Here is a 25,347-nt window from a genome sequence, read left to right on the forward strand (position 1 = left end):
TGCTGTTTACCCTGTTATTTATTTGTGTACATTTTTAAGGGCATTCTGTGTATTAATTTACAGAATTTGTCTACAATTCTAAGTTGTCCTATAAGGACATATATTATATTATAAGACAAGCTGTTCCTACAGCAGCCTCTTCTTATGGGTGCCCACAGGAGCAGTCTTTGACAAATAATGAACACTTTTACTTGCTTACGACTACGTTACAGTATGTTAAAAAAAAAAAAAAAAGTTTATTACTCCTTATGAATGTTGAACCTCATTTAAAATAAAAATTATTTTTAATGAATTGAGCATGACGTTATCTCCCAGGTGTATATACTGCTATTTGCATATAAGCATATAAATATATGAATCAAAGTTGTTTGCGTAGCATGCATTTAGTTATGCAAACCCAAATACATTATCTGTATGTCTCCATTAACTTACAGCTCAGAAACTCTTTGAATTTATTATTATTATTATTATTATTATTATTATTATTATTATTATTATTATTATTATTATTATTATTATTATTATTATTATTATTATTATTATTATTATTATTAATATTATCATTTGTAAGTCCTTGAAAGATCTAGTTTCTACCACTTCTCGTTCCAAGCTTGTCAAATACAGCAGTTACATCTGTGGTCCTTAGCTTTAAAGTTCGCTCTGGCATAATTTTGCATGTGAAGCCCCACTGTCAAATTAGCATTAAAATGTATTATACATCACACAGTCCAAAATAAAACTTGCTGATAAACATTTCATGTAATATGACATACTATGACTTTCAGACTGATGTAACGTTGTCCAGCAGTCGTGGTTTGATTAGGTTTAGGCACCAAAAATACTTGGCTACGCTAATTTACATTCATTTGCAACAACTTGTGTATGCCACATAAAAATAACAGTTCACTCTTGAATATTGGTAACAAATGGGACACAGATGCTGGTCTACGGAAGGAAAGTTCTGTAAAGAGTTGAACCCTGTTGACAGGGCTGTGGGGTAACATTCGACAGTGCAAAGGTCTCTGATTTGTTCGTATTCAATTGACTTTATATTTTACAATTCACATCATTAAATTTCAGTCAGTGTCTACTCATTGATGAAATATGAGGTCGTGAGGAGGAGTCAGAGCTTGTCGAGAATCAGCTCATTTCAAGACAGGATGTTCTGTGTTGCTTTAAGATATTATAATGTGCATTTGACAGGTGAACACTGATGTGATGTTTTGGCATTAAAAGAACAGAGTAGCCTCACCTTCTCTGTTGCCATCTACAAATATCCCAGCTATTATCGTTGATGAAATATATGACCATCTCAGCTGCAGTAATCTATAAAAATGTAACTTATAATTATAAAGTAAATGTTGATTGTACACTGCAAAGGCTTTGTAATAATTATACCAGATCGGTTCCCCATGAACCTTGCTTTCACTGTTTAATCTGCCACTTTGCACAAAACCCTGTGAAAATGTTAAACTCAATTTTTGTCCTTTCACTTTAAAACAGCAAGTTCAAAGTCAGTCATTATCTACTCACCCCGATCCTGATAGAAAGTCGGAGTAGGTTTCAGATTCCTCAGAACATTTCTGGAGCTTCACACCTTAACGGCATTATAGCATTCTCCTGCACAACTGAAGCAGGGGGGCTTAAAATGTATATATATAAAAAGATGGTGTAAAGACGAGCTGTATGATGAAAGATGTTTTTACAAGTGTTCCTAACACTTCTAGCTTAGCAGCTTTAATAAAGATCAGCTTCAGTTTAAAACAGAGTGTAAATAACATATTTATCAATTGATTTGGGATCTCAGTGCTCCCAGAGACTTGGATTATAGTGGACTTCAGTTTAGGAGAATGCTGCAACGCTATTCTGCATTGACGCTCCTGGAACTTCACCTGACTTTCAATCGGCATGAGGGTGAATATGACTGAATTTAGATTTTTGGGTGAACTTATTCTTTAAACAAGTTTTACATAGATATTAAAGTTTTCGCTTTAAATTTAATCCAAAACTAAAATGTGTTTTCTGAGGTAGCTAAAACTGGTCAGGAGCCCAGTTACACTTTCTAATAGTTGGCTGAACTGATTCAGTAAACTCACGGTCAGAAATCATTTCCTGGTGAATCTCTGACGGCATTTTTAATTGCATTACAGTGTAACAATAGCAAAGTATTGAAACAGCGATGGACTATGTCAGCCAACTGGATTTTCAAAGTTTGGGCATATCACTCTCAAAAGTCTAACAAGACCAAGAGTTTACAAGCGTTCTAGATTTGAGGTAAGTTGTCGTAACAACACCAAAACATCAGTATGGCCCTTTAATGCTGGGTGGAAAGAGGGTAAAAGGACAGGAACACAATGCTTCAGCCCTTCGAGTTCCCCCCTGGTCCTCCTCTGCCCCACAGGGTCCTGCTGTGGAGAAATGGCACCTGAGACTCAATGAAAACATTACCTCTTTCACTTACAGGTCACTATCTGCTGAATTTATCTAGTTTCAGCCACGCAGCAGGCTAAATCCTCCATCATGATCCCTCAGTAAGGCCTGTAAGAGTGAGGCTGGGTGTGATGTTAACATATCATACAAGGGCTGCTGCTTACAAATTAGTCCCTTTGGGTGTGATGCTGGCTCTGTGATCTCAGTGGCCCTTGGCTAACTCCTAGCTGAACATGTGGGGCACTAGCATGTCTGTCAGCCCCTTGAAAGCAGCACAAGCATGTCTGTCAGCCCCTTCCAGCATGACATGACTCATGTTAACATTTGTAGCAAGCAGCTGCTCTCTCTATGTCTCTACCATTGGGGAGGGATGTTTAAGTGATCATAGAGAATGTTAAAGTGCATGGAGATGTATTTTGAAATGTTTCATCTGAGCCGGAGTGTTTCAGTGTATTTCATCATGCAGGGGCTCCGCTTGGCTTTGTGTGGACGGATCAAAATCACGACAATCAATCAATAATGAATCAACAATAAATCAAAAATAACTCTGTAAGACATTATTGCATTGTTGGAGATGAGACCAACAGTGCATTTTCGGGCAATCTGGAGTCATTCTACAAGCGATGTCTTGCACAGAAATCGGCTTATTGTGCTGTGTATCAAACTATATATGACATACTTAACATACAGTTTGATACTCAACATCTGAGCCGATTTCCAAAACTCAAAAGTCTCAGAGGCATAATGACACCTGAACGTGGTAAGACAGAACATACGCAAAGTCCTCGTAAAGAATTTAATGTTTCACCACAAAACAGCTAGTAATACACAGTTCATACATGGTACAGATGTTCATTTCAACATGTATTCCTAAACGGAGCATGGCTGTTTGTTGCTTCAGTGTCGTAAGACACAGTCTTCCCTGCATAGGTGATGCTATGATTGATTCCAAAATTGTAACATGAAGTAGAATCACAAATAACAAGAATCAAAGATAAATGAAACTTAATACATACATAATATAATATTTCTAACATTTCTAAAGTAATATTATTTGCATTTATGCCAAGGGTAAGAGGAGAAGATCCACACAGGTCTCACATCAGAACACTAAATTGGACCACAGCCTTTCCACAGTTAGCTTTGCTTAGCATGAAGAATGGAATCAGGGAAACAGCTAGTGTGGTTCTGTTCAAAGGCAACACAGTCCACATGTCAGCACCTTTAAATGTGAGTAATCTTCGCGTATGTTGTTTGTTTAATCCAAACACTTATGACAACACATTAAGTTTGACCAAAAAAAAAATCAGCAAAACCCCATCTTGTTGCTTTGAATAATTGGACAAGGAAATGTGTTAATTAGTGAGCTGTAGACAGGATGCTGCTTCAATTTAACAGAGCCAGGCTAGCTCTTTTTCTCTTCTTTATGCAAAGCTAAGCTAGCTGCTTGCTAGTTGGAGCTTCATATTTACTGGAGACACATGAGAGTCTTCTCAACACAGATCTTAGCAATTATTCCTTGAAAAAGAAAAACATTCATGTGACTGTGAAATGTTTTACATTCTTGCAAAGTCTATAAACACAGTTTGCTGTGTTAGCTATGTTAGCTGTTGGAATTTGATACATGCAACATTAATTTCATTTTGGCTGTCTATGAGCTTTATGGAGCTAATTTTATGCTGTAGACGAGTGGTTCTCAACCATTTTGAGTCGAGATTGCCAAAATGAAAAACTTTTTTTTTTTCCTCTGTCCAGCTAGAGCTCAGTACACTAAATAAAATCTCATTTTAAGGCACATTATGGTCTCCGTTACCATACAGCGCCTCCTAGAAATTAACTCACAGCCCAGTTGGGGGTCCCGAACCTCAGGTTGAAAACCAATGTGTAGGCATTGTTTAGACAGGTGATTAGGTGGATTGCAATTATGGGTACAATGAAAAACTAATGCAAGTAATCTCACGTCAACTATTGCAAAAAAAATACAAAGAAGCTGCAAGCACAGAAACAACTGAATAAACATTAGATCATCGAAAACAAACTATGAGGAACAACAAGGTATGGTTAGAAAACATTCTGGGCACATCTCATAAGGGACATAATCCCAAAAATGATCTCAGCCTCCAGTACATTTTAAGAGAAAGACAATGTTAGCACTTTGTACGTTTTGTGCATTTAAGAATATAGACGTACACAAAGTAAGAGATAAAGCAAACGTCATCTCATTGGAAGCTGCTCACATCAGCAGTGCACAAGCACACAATGTGTTCTGTGTACACAGAAAATGTCCATTGCCTGATTTCAGGTCATCAGTATCACGAATTATGCTCAATTCCATTTTGTTTAGTCAAGGGATGCATTTGGATCTTCTCCCTATTTGCATATCAATTCATTTGAACCATTTAAGAAACTATACGTTATATATATAGATTATTTACAGTAAGATGTTTGTCGTAGGTACTTTTGACTTTTTTGAGTATGTTTTAAAATGTTTGCCTCTTTGGCAAATTAATATTTATTTTTTGTTAGTTTGTTAATCCCGGCTCACCCATCTTGGCCCGGCACCAAGTAGTCCTCGTCCCTCAATCCCGAAGGTGCCACTCCAGCACTTTCAGGTGTGGTTTGGGGGCTGCTGTGGACTTCAGCTTTAATCTGAGAGATTTCAGGGCTGGCTTCAATGTCATCGTAACTCTCCTGCGGGTCGTCCACCTCATAGGTCACGCCATCTATTAAGAAGAAAACAATCACATGTTAAAATCTGCTTCATCTAATTGCTGACAATGTCAAAACATTTTTCAAGGGCTGATATTTAAGTGCGAAGGAGACGGGACTGTAACTTTCCTGTGCTTTGATCGACGGCAGCCTCATGGAAGAATTTGTCCCCTGAGGCAGCAGCAGTGGCAGCCGGAGAGGTTTGAGCCTCAACCGCCTCATCGATATCATCATAAGGAAGAGATGTATTGCTCCTGCCGTCGCTCTCCATGATGATGTCAGAATTTGGTCCGAACTCTACATGAACAATGGCAACGACAGACTTTCAAAATAATAAACTTGATAAATGACTCAAAAAATTATGTAATATATGCAATATAAGTACAAGGTGTAACATGGAAATACATGTAGGCATTCATTCATTTTCTTAAATGTGGCATAGATTGATAGCATATACTTATAGGTATTAATATATAAATTACAATGTAACTAACAACATTTTAGGTATCAATTGATTTATCTTAAATCTTGATTTGTTGATTTATTCATGTATCATTTTTCCCGTCATATTTTACCTTATTTATTTCCCTTAAGTTTAATAATTTTCTTTTTGCATGTTGGCTTTATAATGCAAAGGAGGCAACTACAACATCGAAGTACATAGATCCACTATTGCTCCAACACCGGTGGCCATCAGAAGCTGTCACAGGCTCACCAGAAAATATATGTGCATAAATAAATAATGCCTCCATTTATTTTCAACATCGTTCAGTGGCATTTTAATGTATTAATTGATTCACATGTCTATTTTTGATTATGGCGGCTGTGGTCCTACATAGTTATGATGTGTGATGTATGGTATATAGTTAAAGGTAAGAATAAAAAGTAACACAATAATAGTGTATAGAAGGATATGATACTGCCTATATTTACTAACAGAAAAGCAAAACAAGAGCAATGTAGTGGCAATCTAATGTTACTATACACTTATGTAATTAATAAATTGGCATATAAAATAAAATAGTGTCACATACTTTTTACACTCCCTCTCCCATTGTAACACAAATACTGGTATTGGATAATTGATGTGAAGTCTATGATTAGGATTCGCTATGCCATAAATTGACAAAAACAAAACACACACACACACACACACACACACACACACACACACACACACATATAAAAGCAGATATTCTTATGACGAATTAAATAAATGAATGAAAATGTTTTGATACTCACTGCCTTGACTTAAGGCCTTCATTTCACTTGCTTTGCCTGTGACATCCTCGTAGTCACCGCTTTCAAACTCGACTTCTTCTCTTTCAAATGTTCTTGCTACATGAAAAGGGTATTAAACATTTACTGGACGAGAAAATCTGTGGTAAAATTTCATCTTACCCATCATATATAAATGGTTAAATTCAGTTTTCTTAATTAAGCTTTGGTTAAGAGTTATTCCACTGTAAACAAAAAAAGTGGTTCGTAACATGATTTTGTGCTCATTAAATGGTTTCTAAGGGAGTTCACAAATGTTTAATCATGAAATCACTGTTAATTCAACTTTAAAGGTGCACTATCTAGTTTTAGGGAAGCCACTTTAATCAAAATAGAAAGATCTTCATTGACTGATCTTTTATGCCTAAACAAACAAAGTAAGCAAGCTGTCTTTGTCGCCATGACTGAATAAACAAACTGAACAACATAATTTCATACTGTTTTACTTTACATACTGGCGGACCCTGCCACCTTTCTAGCTTCAGAGATTGTTCTGGGACCTTATTTTCCTCTGAGAACAGCTTGTTTATTCATCCATCCATCCATCCATTATCTGTACACATTATATGTACGCTGCTTAATCCTCTGCAGGGTCGCGGGGGGGCTGGAGCCTATCCCAGCTGACTTAGGGCGAAGGCAGGGGACACCCTGGACAGGTCGCCAGTCTATCACAGGGCTACACATAGAGACGAACAACCAGGCACACTCTCATTCACACCTACGGACAATTTAGAATAATCAATTAACCTCAGTATGTTTTTGGACTGTGGGAGAAAGCCGGAGTACCCGGTGAAAACCCACGCTTGCACAGGGAGAACATACAAACTCCACACAGAAAGACCGGGGCGCGAACCGGGGATCTTCTAACTGTGAGGCAGCAGTGCTAACCACTCACTTATGGAAAAACAAAATTATATTTCTTAGTTTGAATTATTATCTTATCAATAATGAAATGATTAAAATTCTATTTTTTTCTCACAAACTATAAAGTGCCTCTTTGACTGACTCTAAATGAACCGTTCACTAAAGAGGTTCAGTTTTGTCATCAGTATTGAATCGTATGTCAACTTTGACAAGGCCTGTGCTTTGGTTCCAATGCTCCATTGGGGTGCAGAACTGATGTACTGGTGTTTAAATGTCTGAGATGATTGGCGGCTGAAATATTAACACAGACATTTTGTCAGCATGCAGGAAGTCTGGCCTCTAGTGGCAAAAAGGGTCGAGTACACATTTTTCATGGGGTGATCAGAATTGTCAGATGGGTTGATTTGTTGACAGTGTGCCCTAACCACACACATTTTTTTAATTGCGATCCAAATGCATGATCAAGCAGTATTTCATTTTAGCTCCCTAGCAGAGGATAGGTTTGACAGAATGATGTACTCACATGCGGCATACATGGACCTCTTGGCTCTCCTGACAATGCAGACTCGTACAAACACAACAATCAGTATCACTACAATCAGAGTTAATCCCACTCCCAGGATGATAGACACCACAGAGATCGGCTTTTCAGCTCGTGGGGCTGCGATCGGCTCATACTCTGTAATCAAACACATTCACAGTGACTCATTTGCATTTGCTGACACGGTGGGAATGTGACTCATCTAGCTATTCAACACCACATCAACCAAATAAGATACAATTTTTCTGTTAAACAGGGAACAGAATACAAAAATGTTGGTTCTTATACCAAACAACTGCGTGACCATTTTAGGTACCAGCCTGACTTAATAGGAAAGGTTTAATTGCTTTAGTTACTGGTACAGTAGATCTCAGCTGGTGAGCATTTGCTGTTGCTGTTCTTGACACAGTGATGGAGGCTGTTGTAATCTTCGTTGCACTTCAGCATCAAGTTCAAGGTCTCCTAGAAATTTAAATGTAAACTTCACATTAGAGTGTGACTTTCTTTTTACAGCCATACAAAACAATACAGACAAATGAAAGAGTAATGAAACATAAAACGACATACAGTGAAATAGAAGAAGACAGAATTGTGATTTACCTCTTTGGAAGTAGACAGTTTGAAGGTACTGTTGTGATCACCACAATTTTTACTTTGACACAGCTTGTTCTTTAAATTATTGGGAACTTCCATGAGACACACTTTTTCCCGTGTCTTCGGAGTTTCGACTTCAATCACACCTCCGCAAGGTTTATCAGAAAATCTGAACTTGATACTATCTGCAAAAAAAAAAAAAAGAATATAATTCAACTTCAGCTTTGGGAAATAGTGTTTAAAGGAATCGTTCAGCATCTTAGAAAGTGCGCTTGTCCCCTTCCTCTGGAGTTAGTTGAGACAATCCACAATGCTCCTTTATTTTTTATCTGTTAAACATACAGCTGTAATACAAATCATATGAATGGATTCACTGTTTCACTGCTAGCTGCAAACAATTACATATCAAAAATTTAAACACATCAACAGAGGAAATGTGTTTCACATTAACGGTCATTCGTGTTCATTCTTTATTATCAGATAGATATATAATGAGTGTATATATTATTGATACTACCACCACTACTACTACAATTACTAATCATAATTATACTATTATTAATTATAATAATGGTAATAGTAATGGCATTTCTTTAGTCAAGGTGACAGGATGATCATAGTACAGTAATACATAAAGTACACACATACATGCACACATACTTACTAACACAGTTGACCATGACCAGTCCTCCATTACACTTTTTCTTGACTCTGCTGCACTGACCAAGTTTGCTATGGTAGTCCTCACATGTGACATGCTGGTACTGCATATCTTTGCCAGTGCCAGTGATTTGTTTAATATCGAAGGAATAGGCATTGCTACATTTCAGCTCCTTGCAGACCAAGTGTGAATACTCCATTTTCCATGCCGTGTCACTGCACACACTAACGTTATCTATCTTCACCTCACCACTGCAGCCGTGTGAAAGGCTGACACTTGGCTCACCTAGGAGGGAAAACAAAAAATTAGCCAGATGAACTATTAAAGTCAAGCAGAGGACATATCAAGTCCATTAACACTGAGAGTGCTAAAGCATGTGGCTCTGCGGCCTTTAGAGTGTGGTAGGAAATATTTTGCGTCCTACCAGGGTATTAAAGGTACTTTAAAAGTAAGAATGTAATACTGAAACATTTAAACAACAACTAAAAGTAAAGTAAGTTGAAAAAATTAAGAGACACCTATGTACACCTCTGTATAGATATCTACTGAACTTAGCATGCTAACCAACTAGCCGTGGACTGTCATTTTCATTATACAACTTGTGCACCAGGTTAAGCTCATTAGCCATGTGGCTAAATGAGGAAGCTAGCTAACAGCAGCTACAGTTAGTGCTGACTTTAGTGGTAAACCTGCTGCTCTCTATTTGTTTGGAGTATGAATTTGACTGGAGGCCAACTCTTACACGTTGCACCTTTAATCCTCAAAGTTATTTTAAGACTGTAACATATACAGAAACCCCCAGAGGAGCAACGATGCCCGTGGTTGCTCACAGAAAAACACTACAAAATACACAAAATTCTAAAGCCTGAGTGAACGGCACATTCAGGATACCTTGCTTTTTTAATTTTGAAAGATGTGTACAATTCAAAATAACAGCAATGAAGGGGAAAACCTGTCCTGCATTTGCTAAATTTGTGGTAGGTGGAAGATTTACACAGCCAAACGCACTGCTGTCACAAATAAGATAACTGACAATTATTCAATTGTAAAACTTAGCAATGGAGTTTTGTGACGTTGGCTGTTCATGGAATACCTCCATTATATGTACCTTCTATAAGACACATAAAAACTAGCTGCTACTAGCTAACATCTACAGTCAACAGAAACCTGTAATTTGACAGAGGTTGTGTGACAGTTTGAGGGATTTAAGAAGTGAATTTGCTGCCTTGGCAATAGTTCAGTGAGAAGAGTATGAATCTACAGCCAATAGAAAAGCTAGATTCTAACTCTTGGCACCACAGCAAATTGATGTATTTCCCAAATTAAATCCTCATTTAACAGTCATTTCAAGGTCCAGTGTGTAGAATTTAGGGGAATTTAGGGGCTGAAATGGAATATGATATTCAGAATAACATTTTCATTAATCATCTGAAAACTAAGAACTATTGTGTTGATGAAGCTTAAAAATTAAGCTTTTACCGTTTTAATGAGGGAGCGGCTTCCTTTTCAGAGTCCGCCATGTTTCTACAGCTGGCCACATTGGACAAGCCAAACACTAACTCCACAGGGGGCCTTTCGTGTTTTTCTTTTGTAAAAAAGTATTTTTGGAGGCTAACTCACAAGTTAGCATTGCCCTGGTGCCTCAAGAAAAAGTCTATGGGATTTTTAAATGTTTTTTTTTTTTAAATAATCAATGTGGCCAACTCAAGTTTATGGTCCACATATGACGGTGTAAATTAGTAAAAAAAAGTTAATATTGCAAATAATAGCAATAGTTTTATTTACAATGGATCTGCAGAGTTTTTATGATCATTAAACAGCAATCCTGCAGAAATAAATCTTACCTTTACATTCAATATAGAGCTGCTGTTGCTGTTCTTTTTCTTTTTTCCTTTCTTTTTCACAGTCCCAGATGTTCTCTGGATTCTTTAATCCACAGCTGAAGGTTCTATTCCAGAATGTTTCCGTTGTATTTTTTCCTTGCCCTGATATGAAGTTGCCACATTGCAGATCCCTGCAAAGCGTTTGGCCCTCGGTCACGTTCCAGCCTTCAAAGGAGACGGCTTCTTTTCCCGTCTCCGAGTACACATACACATATCCACTGCAGGAAGTGTTGAATTTCACCTCTATCTTTCCCCAGCCTATGATCAGCGTTAGGAACAGGTGAGATAAGATTCAGGAAATGACGTAAGTAGCAGGAGCTCACATCAGATGCACATCACATGTTGTGGCCACAGACTATTGAGAATTAGCTTACACGGACAGATTAAAGGGACAATGAAGATATTTTGTGAGTGAAAAAGTTGAAATCATTCCACCTACTGGAGCATCGGAGGCCACCAAGATTGCAGGGTGTCTCCCTGGCAGTGATCTCACACTCTTCCAATGACTTCTTGCCGTGGCAATTTATTTGTTGAATGGCAAGAGCCCCTTCTTTCACTCCCAAGTCGAGCACCTTGACGGATCGACCACATTGCTGCTGCTCACAGAGGATGTTTTGTGTTTGGCTGTCATTAAGAGCAGCCATGCACACAGGGAGCCATCTGCCCTCATACTCCAGTTCCAAATTTCCAGAGCATTTGGATATGGTAGTATTAATTTTGGCCTTAACACTACCTACAACAAAATGATGCAAGTACAGAGCCCCATGTTACAAATGGCATTTGTTCATTTTATTAAAACAGAAGAAAACAAATCTGGGTCAAAGTACTTCACTGAGTTATAACCATTTAAAGGAGCACTATGTATTTTCTACAAAGGAGACAGAGCTCTACTGACTGATCTTTTATGCCAAAACAAACTTAGTAAACAACCTATCTTCGTTTCCCTGACTGAATAAACTGATTAAAGAAACTGGCCTTAAAGGACAACACAGTTTCATACTGTATTACTGACAGACCTTGCCACCTTGTGGACCTTATTTTCCCCTGAGAACAGCTTGTTTATGTGCTAATGGAAAAATATATTATTACCTCATTTAGTGAGTTTGAATCTATTCTCCAAAAACTCCAAAGTGCCCCTTTAAACACTCGGATTAGCATGTGTTTATTTCAAACATATGTGTTTGGTATTGAGCTCAAGTCTTTCCAAATTATGACATAGCGGAAAGAATCTTGAAGAATTGGGGAGAAGCAACAGTATTGCTCATAAACGTGTACCAAATTTTAAAAAGAAGAATTTTCCCTAAGATAGGTCAAAGGCAAACCCCACCAATTTAAAACGAGGTTAGATATATCACCATTTTTACACATTACCCACAATTCAACAGAGCTTGCATTTATATTCCATCTACCCCTGGAACAGACCCTGGTGAGGAGAGCCTTGCTTCCATTTTGGTGGAGGTTTTATCTCTCTATAAAAGCAAGGAATCTGTGTGTGTGTCTGTCTGTGTATATGTGCCTCAAATATCTCTGCAGATCAGGATCAGACTGACCTGAGATTTTCAACACGGCTGCTGCGTGGTTCAAGGGTGTGCAATGTCGCATTTGTTTGGAATACAATGATACTCTTAATAAATTATTTCATAAATGCTTTACAAATTCCGCTAGCATTGTCAACCATAGCCACATGCGCACCAGAGCCAATCACCGCATATACCTGCAGCGGCGCAAGCTGGACCGGGATTTTGCCGGCGGTTCTGTCCCGTTCTGTGCATCTAAACTGACTGTTGTGGATTAATGAGACTAAACGTTTCCAGACCGAGCCTGTTCCAGTCTGAGGGGATCTGGATACGCGAGGGCAACAAAATGGAATCGGAATCTGTGGATGTTCCTGTGTAGCTAGCTGCTAGCCCACCCAAGGCTTTCAACTACTTTTTGGTGGATTTACCCTTTTATGGCATTTAAAGTTAGAAGGTTACAATTGGGCATTCAAACTGAGCAAAAGGAAAAACAACAAACAAACTATGATCAAATTATGATGGTTAGAAAATATGAATATTTAACAAACAACCCCTTACCTGAGCAGACAACATAGGCGGGCTTACAGGTGCTGTCTTTTTTGTCATACATGACGAGGTTACTTTGATTCAGGTTGAGGATTTTCTTTGCAGTGTGCACACTCTTGACAGTCACCACATTATCATTGGTGGGTGGGTTGAAGCCATCAAGGACTTTACTCCCACAGTTCAAATTTTCACACAGCATTTGAGACTTCTCTGTAGTCCAGGTGTCACTACACACACCTCCACACTTCTCTCCCACACAAATGTTGACGTTTCCCCAACAAGCCTTGGTCAGGTTCACTGTGATGCTTCCTGTTGTGGCAAAAAAAAAAAAAAAAAAAGGCAAACTGAATGAGGAAGTTTTCTGCATTAGCACATTATGTATGCAGCATTTCTCAGACCAGTTTGAAAGGTGTTCTTTGTAAGAAATGGCCAGAATTTGAAGGTATGTCCAAAACTATAGCCTAGCTGTTTACTGCTGCTCACTGCACTCTTTACTGTCACTGTCGTTGGCTGTAGTCTGACTCTGGGATGAGAAGACGTGGCAGGAGGTGACAACAGAGGCATGAAGCAGTAGTGTTAGACATCAGCTATAAGGGACAAAAAATGGCATGTAGAGCCAGAATATTTAAACGTCTTCTTCTGTGGACTGAGGATTTAAAGTAATTTGACCAAACAACAGGTGATTGTGGAAAGACAAACCAACACTGTTCAGTTGAAACCTGTTGTGTTTATGTTGAGTTTAAATGTAGAATGGGGAGAAGTTCAGTTGAAAATGATGTTGAATTCAAACTGTTTATTGTATTGTTCTGTTCAGTAAGGAAAAGAGATGTAAACATATTTCTTCTCTTGACGTTTTGTTCGCCTTGTTTAAGCCGGCGCTAGCTGGATAGCATGCTAACTTCAGTTAGCATATGCACATGCAGCGCGTCACTGACATAACATCAGCACTGTTGTTTCTTCACACTCTGTTGATATTTTTTTTCTTGTATTTGAATGCTAAGTTAAATTCTGGCCATATCTCACAAATATAAACTTTCAGCAAAATGACATCAGTGCATCGATCTCTTTAGACATGGAACCCAGGTAAAAAGGTCACATAATAAATAATGGCCATAGTAAACAAAGAGCACATATCAAATGAAATTGTGTGTTCGAATACCACCTTACATTACCTTTGCATTTCACAGTGGCTATCGTGTCATGTTGGATGTGTCCAGTGTGTGCTTCTTCGTCACACTCAAACAGAGACGTGGCGTTGGATGAGCAGTTGTAAGATTTAGGCCAAACTCCTTCACTCCTACCACCTCTAGGGTTGGAGTCATGTGAGGCATATTCCCCACAGTGCATCTGCCGACACACTGCATCTGCAGCCTCTTTGGTCCACGTCTTATTATGCCCAGACAGCCAGAAGGTGTTTTCGCCTTTCTCTATCCCCACCTCACCATTACACTGTTTATCCAGAAATACCATTTTATGCTCTGACGAGAAACAAAAAAAGAGAAGGAAATATAAACAGAAGGGGTTAAAACTGATGGCAAGAGGTGATAGAGTAGCAAGTATCATGTCAAAAAGGAGTGACTTGAAAATGGAACCATTCATAGTTGCATTAAAAAAATTGGATTTGATTTTTAAAATTTTTCTAATGGTTGGCTCAAGTACTATGTTTGGTTGAGTATACTTTAAAGCTGTGATGTCATCTTTGAAATCTGTTGGACTACGTTTTAGGAACAGTTCACTCAAAAATGCAAATTCAGTTATTATAAAAGATGAGTGACAAGTGACTAAGTGACAAATTGGAGAATGACAGTTAAGCACAGTAAAGGAGGTCAAAGCTGAAAACAGACAAACGTAAAACCACTTACCTTCACAGGTTACTGTCACTGCCTTGCCGGGGCGAGCTGAGGTTTCCCCAACGCAATCAGATATTTTTGAGTTGCTTGATGGGCACTGTACAGCTTTACCCAGGAATTTATCTAAATTCTGGCTTTGTTTTTCAGCACTGGTAGATCGATGTGCCCCACAATCCAGATGTCGGCAGACAGAATCTGAATTGCTAGATGTCCATCCATCATCAGTGACTCTATGCCACTGGCCACCGTATTCGATCTCCACCCTCCCAGCACATTTTCCAGGACCATCTTCCAACCTCACTTCAATACTGCCTGTACCACGACAACAAAATATGATGTCAAAGACAAATCACTTCATGGCATCACAAAATCACAGATCTGCTTCCTTCTAAATCTAGAAAGTCACAAGTGTTGGGAAAATCAGGGGAGACAGTGACAACATGACCGCTGCCATATCTCACCTGCACATACTACGAAGGCCTTGGCAGAACACTGTATGTTGTCTCGCTTCGCTTTACAGTGCCACAGTGAGGACTCATTGCCAGAGCACTCCACATTGTCCATTATCGATGTTGGGTTGTTGCCCCTTCCCTGTCGTTTCTCTGTACTAATAACCTGAAAGAGAACATTCATGATAATTTGATAGCACATCATTCAGTTGTGACAGGCAGAATACTTGACTCAAAAAAAACAACAATACGTTACAGAGAAACATGATAATAATGAAAATATGTTTACTCGCTGTTTTGTGAAGAACTAAATGAGAAGATCAATATCACTCGAACATTGTCTGTCTGCTAAATACCAAGCTACAGCTGGAAGCCTTTGCCACCTAACTTAGCTTAGTTAGCATTAAAAAAGTATTTCACCACTGCACAGATGGCCCTTACATAAGACTGGGTAGCCCATGCACTAAAAAGAAACACATATTTTTGAAATCGACCATAGGAAAATGACCATAGGAAATGGAGAAAACAGGGCTGTGGTATATTCATTTGCTCAAGGTAGAAAACCTACAACAACCACAATGCACTTCCCCCTAAAATTCGATGGATAAAATAGTGGTGAGCCCTCAGTGCAGGCAAAATGGGGAAAAGTTTACCATTGTTCATTAGCGTACAATACCAACAGTGTAGTGATGAAAAGGTGGTTTAAAAAAAAAAACATAAAATTTGTCCATGTTATACTGGGTAAAAGGGGTAAAAGCTTGCTTTGCTTCCAAAAAAAAAAAAATCATCTGTCCATAAAGGGTTTAACTTCTCATCTAACCCTCAAAAGGAGTAAGGAAGCATTTTTCCAAAAATGTTGACCTGTTGTCGAAGCCTTTTCCTGCTCATACAGCAAGTTGCCATAAGAAAATAATTTGATAAATAAGATGATAGCGCCAAATGAATCAAGCGTCTGCAAACTGACAGAGATTTTAATTGGACATCCTCACATATGAAATTCAACTTGAAAAGTTTCAAAACCCTCAATTAGACCTCCTATAAACATGGTAAATCAATGGCTTTATGAAGTGAAGTGCTACATTTAGCTGTTCGTGGTCATCAAGTGGCACAGAAGCCCTGAGGGGCAAATGAGGATTACTTTGATTCACGTTCATCTAAATGTTTTTTCTCCTATGTTTATGACTTGACAACTGGTGAAATAAATTTTGCCAGGATAATCTGTCAAAGTACAGTGTTTTGGGAATTGGGACACTGGGTCATCATTAGAGGTAAAACAACATTTTGAATATTCCATTAGCCCGCTAGCATTCAGGCACTTCCCTGCTTAATATTAACATTTGATTACTTCAAGTGTGTTTGACCTCCAGGCTTAAATAAAAATGTCAATGTTTTAGATATTTTTTATTAATTTACACCATTCAAATCGCATCGTGTAACACAACAAGCCTACACACAGTAATGTTAGCTAGGAAGTGGTGACAAGGTGCTAACATTAGCTGTTTTCTAAGGCTAACTGGTTAGCAATTATGTTGTTTTGCCTTTAAATTTGATGTTATGTCTCTCTAGATTTTCAGTATCTATTGTCATTTTCTTTGCTGGTAAAATGGGAGTGGTAAAATGACAACATTTGGTCAGATTTTCTGTAGTTATAAGACTTCACTGCTGGAAAAACCAGCATAGACCAGCACCAAAACCAGCACCAAACACAACATATTCTGGTCTTGCTGGTGACCAGTCATCAGAGAGTATATGTGTAGCCTCTCAGGGGACGACCATGCACCTCAGTTTGTTCTGATGTCCCGATTTGTCCACCACGCCACAACAAGCTAATGTTTGCTAACATTGGCTATTTCTGTGGTGATAACTTCAGCTGACATTACTGAGTGAGCAGTGGCTGAGGTTATCTGTTTGTACTACCGACAAACTATATTTTAGCATTTAGCATTATCCTGTAATCACTTGTGGCCGAAGTGGCTGCTGTTGAGCAACAGTTGCATAGGTTTGCCTTAAATAAGACATCACTTTATCATTACTTTTGAAAGCAGACACTGAAAACTCACCTTGCCACACTGTAGCTCCTCGCAAACCACATCAGCATCTTTTTTGCTCCAGTCGGTGCCACACACAGGATAATAACTACCATTCTTATTAATATGAACTTCCCCATAGCACTTGGTGGAATTGCTCATCAGAGTGACTGAAATTTTGTCTGTGGATGATAAAAACATAAGAAAGTGTTCGTGGATTCTCAAGTGGCTCAAGATAGTGTGCGAGGGAAATATGAATGTGACTTGAAAGGCTATTTTTTTGTCTCATTTGAATTTTTTTCTATTTCAGTTGAAGAAATCATTTAAAACATAACAGGCATGATGAAAAGGTTATTTTGATCTGGAAATACAACAACAAAATGGTGGATTTGAGGCTGCTTGTGGAAAAGACGTAGTTGAATATTAGGTCGTTGTTTTACCTGAGCATTTCAATTCGCCACTGTCAGCCTTGTAATTGATGTGTCCCCCACAGCTCATTTGATCACACCAAACATCCTCAATAATGTTGACTGGTGTATGTTTCGTCCATATACCATTTTTCAGAATTTGCAGCTCCCCTTGACAGACATTTGATTGGTTTCCTTTGATTCGCAGGTGCTCATGAGCTGTTCAAATGAAGCATTTTCTCACTGATGTGTAGCAACACTTTAGTATATGTAATATGTGTGTGAGTGTGTGTGTTACCTTCACACATGACAACAGCGGGGTTTGAGCATTTCTCATGTTCATGTTGTGCACACTGCCACAGATTGTCTAGACCTGTAATGCCTGAACAGTTGACCACCATCTTCTTTGACTCTTTAAATTTTGCTGGAATCTTCCAGTACCGTGTAGGAATCTCCTTGGATGTGCCACAGCCGAGCCTTTTGCACAAGACATCGGCTTCATCTTTTCCTTTAAGAGAGAGAAGCATATAGTGGTCATAGTGTGAGTACATTTAACAATACTGTGGGGAACGGAAAAAAAAATCATCAGCCTTGTTTTTTGGTTCTTTAAGTGTAACAGAAATGAACACGTCTGAAAAGACAATAAACAAACAGCACAGACTAAACAGATGCACAGGACTGTCTCTGGAGTGCCTGTAACATTAATAATTGAAGAGTCCATCAGTACAAAAAATCACCAACTGACCCATTCTAGAGATCAAACTTGGAAACTAATGAATGAAATAAATGACTAAATTAAAGAGAGAGCCCCATCTTCCACCTGTAATTTAGATAAAACAAAGTATTCATAATATTAAAAAAAGACATAGATCCAAAAGGCAAATACATTTCTCCAAAATATAGTGTTATGACCTCTCTCTTTTATAAAGGAAAAAAAAAAAACTCTGTGAAAAGCAAAAGCAGATATGACTTTTTATGGCTGTGCATGACATATTCTCTGTCATTAGCTCAACCCGCTCTCTATATTCAGGCCTAACTTGACTTTTTCCAATTATGCAGGATGCTTTTGGCAGCTGAAATAAATCCTGTTAGAGCAAGAGCAAATGCCAGCTTGGATATCATGAGTAAACAGGACCTGTCCCCCAGGAGGCAAAGTTGAATTGATAGCACAAGTGTACGCAGCCACTCCTGTACTGCTTTGATTATTCCTTTCCAGAAAGGCACCTACCTGCCCTTCACATTTCCAGCACAAACTATTTTCAAGTACACCCGTTTTATGAAGACAGACAGGTGTAAAGTCATAACGATGACGTATCTTGTATTGTATACGTAAACGTGAAGCCTTACGCTTTACATTTCATGTTTCCGGTCATCACAGTGTAACATATTTGAAGTTCCTATGATATCGCCCTCAATGACCACAATCATTTCACCGAAATGTATTGAAAATCACCCCTGAGTTTTTAAATATACTGTACTTTCTCTTGACAGGGAGAGGCATGGAATAATCATTTTCCTGATTAAAGATGAAGAGGAAAACATTTCTATGAGCTTAAGTGAAAGACACTTCCTCCAGATGTAATGACAAATGAGAATTTATATACAGTAAGATATGATGAAGGCCTTTTCTCAAAATACCACTGTCCCGTGGGCTTGATGAGCAAATGTTATTTGTGATTTATGATATCATATTTTTTGTTTGTTATACAACGTGTAAATAATACTACAAATATAATTTGATTGTAGTTACTAACGTTAAAAAGACCTGTTTTTCTTAAATGATGTTACATTAGTAAGTTCTGTTAGTGAAGTGACTGGTTAGTGCTTTAACATGAAGCAGGTTGTACTGCTAAAGTTAACCATCAACCTCAGTCAGGTGTGATCTTTTCACAACGTTGATAGCAAAAGTCATGCCATACTATATGAAATGTTAGCTTTATTTTGAAACAACGACACTGCATATGTATTGTAGTAGTGCTGGCATGGAGGGAACCAGGATTATTTTTCTCTGCCTGTGCGTGACCAACATGAGGTGCTAAGGAAAATAGTCAATTTTACCTTATCAGATGCCTTAGCAGGAAGACTTTTTTGTTTGTTTGTTTTTTCTTCAATAAAAGCAGATATGCCTGCTGCATATTCCATATGAATGTAGTTTGATATACAGCAGAATATCTATAAGCCCAATGCAAGTTACCACAAGGCAACAACAGAAACATGTTTTGCCAACTAAGAGAACGACTTCAGCACATGCGTTCGTCACATGCAGCACCTGAGCAGAGCAATGTTTTCGGTCTGCAACACAAAAAAACAAGCTGTGTCATTATATTCGTCTCGCAGCCATATCACTCTTGGTTGCTCCGTGTTGGCTACATTTCATTTCCACTCCACATGAACAAAGTTTCCTTTTTCTCGTCCGACTCCTGATCCAGTGTACTGTATGCACTCTTACCCCATGTGTCCCCACAAAAGTAGCCATCTTTTGTCCCAGTGTAGCTGACTGCGCCGGCACACTTATATCCTTCCAGGCGTATCTCGATATTATCTAGAAGAGCAACAACAACAAAACTAGTAGTTGCAAATAAAATCAGCAGTCCAAATCTTCATCTTCATCATGTGATTCTTTTAATATATATTTTTGATTTCTCTTGATTAGCAGCTCTTTTATAGCACAGCATATTTAGCCTCATTATAGTTTATCACAGCAAAAATGTAAAAATGAAAAGCCCCGCCTCACCTGAACACTTAATCCATTTTGTTTTGTCCTGTTGGTAAACGGTGGCACCAAAACCGGGATGTTCACACTTCCACAGTGGACCCGAGATTCCTGTACAATTAATTTCATCAATCCAGAATCTTTTACTCTGGCGCGTTAAGACATCCTTTGTTGACACGAGCTTCCCACACTGGGTGCTGCTGCACACCACCTCTCCAATGCTTTTGTCCCAGTATGTATCTCCAACATAGCCCCATTCGTTGTTATGGTAGATCTCAGGGTAGCCTTCACACGGGTTGCCTCCGCTTCTTAACACCAGCCTGTTAGTACCTGGTGACATGAATAAAGAAAAATATTGTTTTACATTTTATAGTCTTTCTTTGTTTACTGTGAATTCAGAGGTTGCTGTTAGTGTATGTAAACCAGTTCCATACAATTTTCAAGTTTGTGACCCCTACTATGAAACTTTTATTTATTTATTTTTTACTGTTGTAAACCTGAAATCTAACTACCACAAATATCTGTCAAAATCATATCAAATTAAATCAAAAAGTAATGTTATTTATGTTTTTTTCTTGCCGATAACTGTGTTTTGTTTTTTTTTAAATGCATGTTACTTTGAAGGAGGTGTGTAAATTGTCCCCTGCAGCGGAGGCCACGCTTCAATGGCTTAAAAAGTGATTCTGACGCAACTGTTCAATTCTTTTTAATCTTAGACAACCAGCAGGGTAACACGATATTTTCATTTAAATAAGATGTTCGAATATTTTTAACCAGATTTTGGTAATGTTTTTCTTCTTTTTTTTCTGTGACTGTCAGCTCAAGCGCACATAGTGCTCCAAAGCTTATATTTGGACTACTATACTTATATTTAAATAAAATGTGATATTTTTTTTTTATTTTTTATTTTTTGTCTGAAGACCATTTAATTTGCTGTTTAAAAAACTATTCAAGTGCAAATTGTGTCATTGTAATTTTAACTAAGGAACCCCAAAAGGCAGAATATACATTTTGGTGCATAGTGTCCACAGGAGTGGATAGGTGTATAATCAGTCACCGAACAATTTTTTTTTTTACAAAAAAGTGTGAATGACAATATTTCTATCATGTATTTAGTTGATAATATTTTTTTATACCTGTCTCATAAGAAGATTAACAGTGATTCAAGAGTTACTTTTTCTCTCCGTCATTTTTAATCTATGAGGCGAAATATCAAAACGACAAAGAAATACAAAGATAACACTCAACAGGAATTGTGGAAAAGGCATGATATCTCAGCGTGGACATGGGACACCTGCTTAATTAGTCAAAAATGACTTCCAAACATCTGTCCGCTGTAGGGGACACCATACATGAAAGGGTCAGTGATAGGATCCATCCATTTTCATTTATAATTCTGTAATCTCTGAATGAATTTACCTTCTTTCTTTGATTTAAGTGTATTAATTTCTGCAAAATATGGCAAAAATTTAAAATGTCCTCACACAAAGCTAAGCTTAATCCCAATATTGTATCAATTTTTGGCAACTGAATCGTCTTTTTATGTTTAATTGTATATATGTTTACACCAAACCGAAGATCTGGCCAGTGTTGATATTTACGCCACATGCGAGCCTGTTCAAAGATATCTTTCAGGAAAACATTGTTTCTCTGTTTTATACAAAGAAACCTCACAATGTCTTGAAGTTTTACGCAGGGGACAGATCTGTTATTGGACCACTGGGACGCTTTTCCTGATGATGGCGCCACTGTGACTTCAGTCAAAGTCGTCTGTAAGCTCTCCATCAAATACATGAAAGGAATCATGGCAATGATCCGTACAGTAATAGAACCAAAACATTTTAAGATAACTTTATTATTACTTTATTACTTTAATTATTCAAAAGTTATTTGAATGGCTTTACACAAACTTCATATCATATCATGTGAATATTACAGATTTTTATACATGACTATAGTAATTAGAAAGAGTAATTAGAATAAGCATAAAAATTCATGAAGATTTCAGACAAAAGACACATCTCAACTTATATCAAAAGACTGACTGTGACTTACATATAATTGATGAACTTGTGTGAAATGTGTGCTATGACTTTTAGTAAGTTGTACGTTCAAAGATTTTTAATAGAATTTTTATTTATATTTTTTTTGGACGTAATGTTTGGGATTTTTAAACGCATCACGAAAATTCGTAAATTATGTGATTCTGGCATTTTTTTTTTTTTTCAAGGAGTTACAAATCAATTATTATAGTTATTGTTGCGATAACCTTTTTTTTTCTTCCCTGAAATTAAAGGGAGCCAAACTGAGATGATGCTTGATGCTGACAAATACATAACAATTATTTACCTGATTGTAGGATTGTATAAATATTTACAGTACAGTTAATAATGAATAAATAAATAAATTAATTAATACATTTAATCAATAGTTTTTTAAAAAAAAAAAAAGAATTTCAATTTTGTTATTTCAGATGATCACTTGTGCTCAAACTTACAGATCACCTATAATTTTCATAATAAACTGCGAGACTTGAACCTGATTGCTCTACAGTACATGCTGCTGTCCAATACTACTGCACTTTTCATATAAGCCCTTATCTTTTCATTGGTGACTTTACCCTCAGGAAATGACAAAAAAGGAAATAATAAACAAATAAATAAATAAATAAATTTTAAGAGAGATTTCCTGCAGTACCTGCCCGTGCATCCCCTCCAAAATATATATAGTTTACCGAACATTCTTACAGAATGGAAAAAAAAAAAGAAAAAAAACAATGGAACATGTGTTATGCCAAATCATGAAAACCAACATCAAATTTCAATTTGTCTCAAACACACACAGTTAAATCTGTAAGGAGTATCTGTAACTTGCCTTGTAAGTCCACCGGCTCAATGTGAGCTATGTAGAGGAGAAGGAGGAACCACATCATCACCACAGCTCATGACTAGAGAGTGAGACTGATGAACGATCAGCTCAGCTTTATATACTGCCAAGGATGTGCCTACCAAAAATGGTAATGAGCTATTGCATGCACACCGTGCACAGTGAATCCCACAAATACTGTCAGTCAATGACAGCAAACTAAAGATACTGACAGGAGAACATGGAGAATCTGGGGGCAAAAAAAAAGCAATGCAAGATATGATTCATAAAATAGATTTGATTGGACTCATGAGTAATTCATTGGACAGAGGACAGCTTATATAAGTCTCCGAGATTATATCTGTTTAAAGTGAATGTGTGAGGGCTCAAAGTCACTATGATGACTGCTCAGACATTAGTGGGACACAAGCAACAATGAGTGGCGTTCAGAGGTGATTGGCTGAGGGAAGTTTTTTAGATACAGTGCCCATTTCACAAGGTTGTTAACTTGATGGCTGTTGAGTGATGTATTTGTAAAGTCTACAAGTGATTAACATTTTCAAACCCCCCCCCTTCAAGCATAGCTAAATATTTCTATTGATCACAATGGTGTGAAGACAGTTACCCTTGAAAAAGTGAGAGCCTGATCATATTTTCTGCAGATCTTCTTGTCAGCGCACCAAGGCATTTCATGTACATCTGGGGTATGTGCACTGGCCGCATGTGAGAGCACATCGTGTTCAACGGCCACATTTCTTGCACATGAACGAGAATAACTGTGAGGCATCACGACTTTAAAACACAGAGTTCTTCATTTTTAATCAAGATATTGATTATTTCATGCTCTGTCTGTCAAGAGAAAGTACAGTGTGTTTAAAGATTATTAAAGGGGCAATATGTAGTTTTAGAGGGAAGATATTCAAACTCAGAATTTTAATATCTACAATATTAATGAGATAATAATACAAACTCAGATTTTTATTTTTTTTTTCTGTAAGTGAATAAACAAGCTGTTCTCAGAGGAACACAAGGTCCCAGAATACTGTTTGAAGCTAGAAAGGTGGCAGGGTGCGCCGCATATGAACAAGGTAATACAGTATGAAACTGTGTTGTCCTTTAAGGTTTGTTTGAGCTCGCTCTTCTGATTAATATTTCTTCCTCAAAACTATATAGTGCACATTTAAATGAAAACACAGTCACGCCTCCATATTAGATATATGGGGCTTGCGCTTAGTTTTTCACACAAAGTTTAAACTTTAATATCATTTCAGGGTTTCATAATACCCCGGTCATGTTTTAGTTTTTGTTTGTTTGTTTGTTTGTTTGTTTTTCAGTACTTTAGACATCAGCATTTTGCATCTGTATTTTAATCACAATTCTTTGTTGCATGAACATTTATCAGCACTTTTTTTTCCAGTTTATAATTATTTACATAATGTATTGAGAAATTACATTAAAATGTATTTTTGGGTGCCCATAAATGATTGAAGTGAGGCACACCATTGCAACCAGTGTAAAAAATAAATAAAAATCTTGCATCTTGAATATTCATCTTTGTGATATAGAATTTAATTATAATGGAGAATTTGATTAACTAACTATTAACCCTCTATAGCATGGGGCTGCCATACGGCAACAACTTACTAATTACCGCTAATTAGAAAAAATTCTTCCAAAAAAAGTTTCATTATTTAAACTTTCTGAAGTAATCACAACAAATTAACTGTTATTATCATGTTTAAGTTCAACTTCATGCAGTGGTGGGTTTAATAAAAAACAATGCATTTATACTGTCTTAGTTTATGTCTCAGCTGGAGATCCACTCGTGGAAAATGATACAATCCACAATAACTGATGGCTTAAATGTATTTGTTCTCTGTAAACATTGCATCTAATTAATGTTGTTTCCAATTATACCACAACTATAAACACAGCAACACAAACACATATTAATTGTCTGGGTCAATCATATTTACAAATAACAAGAGAGTCATCAATAATTAGCAGTAGTTG

At 37.4% G+C, this 25,347-nt stretch overlaps 1 protein-coding gene across 2 annotated transcripts; it reads right to left on the reverse strand.

Moving 5' to 3' along the window:
• Nucleotides 1–666: 666 nt before the first annotated feature.
• On the reverse strand, nucleotides 667–23,465 carry LOC119023516 (scavenger receptor cysteine-rich type 1 protein M130). 2 transcript variants are annotated; one of them, XM_037105521.1, is made up of 20 exons: nucleotides 23,344–23,465; nucleotides 20,491–20,799; nucleotides 20,206–20,298; nucleotides 18,055–18,264; nucleotides 17,790–17,975; nucleotides 17,383–17,531; nucleotides 15,335–15,488; nucleotides 14,886–15,185; nucleotides 14,196–14,501; nucleotides 13,036–13,332; nucleotides 11,400–11,693; nucleotides 10,922–11,218; nucleotides 9,081–9,362; nucleotides 8,423–8,601; nucleotides 8,179–8,284; nucleotides 7,805–7,960; nucleotides 6,382–6,477; nucleotides 5,269–5,436; nucleotides 4,976–5,153; nucleotides 667–2,538 (listed from the first exon to the last, which is right to left on the reverse strand). In XM_037105521.1, exons 1-20 carry the CDS (start codon nucleotides 23,399–23,401, stop codon nucleotides 2,529–2,531), a joined length of 3,828 nt encoding a protein of 1,275 aa, XP_036961416.1. In that variant the 5' UTR covers nucleotides 23,402–23,465; the 3' UTR covers nucleotides 667–2,528. The 2 variants fall into 2 exon arrangements, with proteins under 2 accessions (XP_036961416.1, XP_036961417.1); XM_037105522.1 differs by lacking the exon at nucleotides 667–2,538 and having other exon boundaries at nucleotides 3,213–5,153.
• Between the last annotated feature and the right edge of the window lie 1,882 nt (nucleotides 23,466–25,347).

This window comes from Acanthopagrus latus, chromosome 7, assembly GCF_904848185.1.
Source record: "Acanthopagrus latus isolate v.2019 chromosome 7, fAcaLat1.1, whole genome shotgun sequence".
NCBI classification, from domain to species: domain Eukaryota; kingdom Metazoa; phylum Chordata; class Actinopteri; order Spariformes; family Sparidae; genus Acanthopagrus; species Acanthopagrus latus.

What these genes read in the sequence shown, in the direction of transcription:
- LOC119023516 (XM_037105521.1), bottom strand. Translation starts at nt 23,401, where the DNA reads ATGATGTGGTTCCTCCTTCTCCTCTACATAGCTCACATTGAGCCGGTG. An exon ending in AGTGACAGTAACCTGTGAAG is followed by an intron (nt 14,502 to 14,885) that starts GTAAGTGGTTTT and finishes GTTTCTCGTCAG; the next exon opens with AGCATAAAATGGTATTTCTG. An exon ending in AGCTGAGATCTACTGTACCA is followed by an intron (nt 7,961 to 8,178) that starts GTAACTAAAGCA and finishes GTTTGATTACAG; the next exon opens with AGTATGAGCCGATCGCAGCC.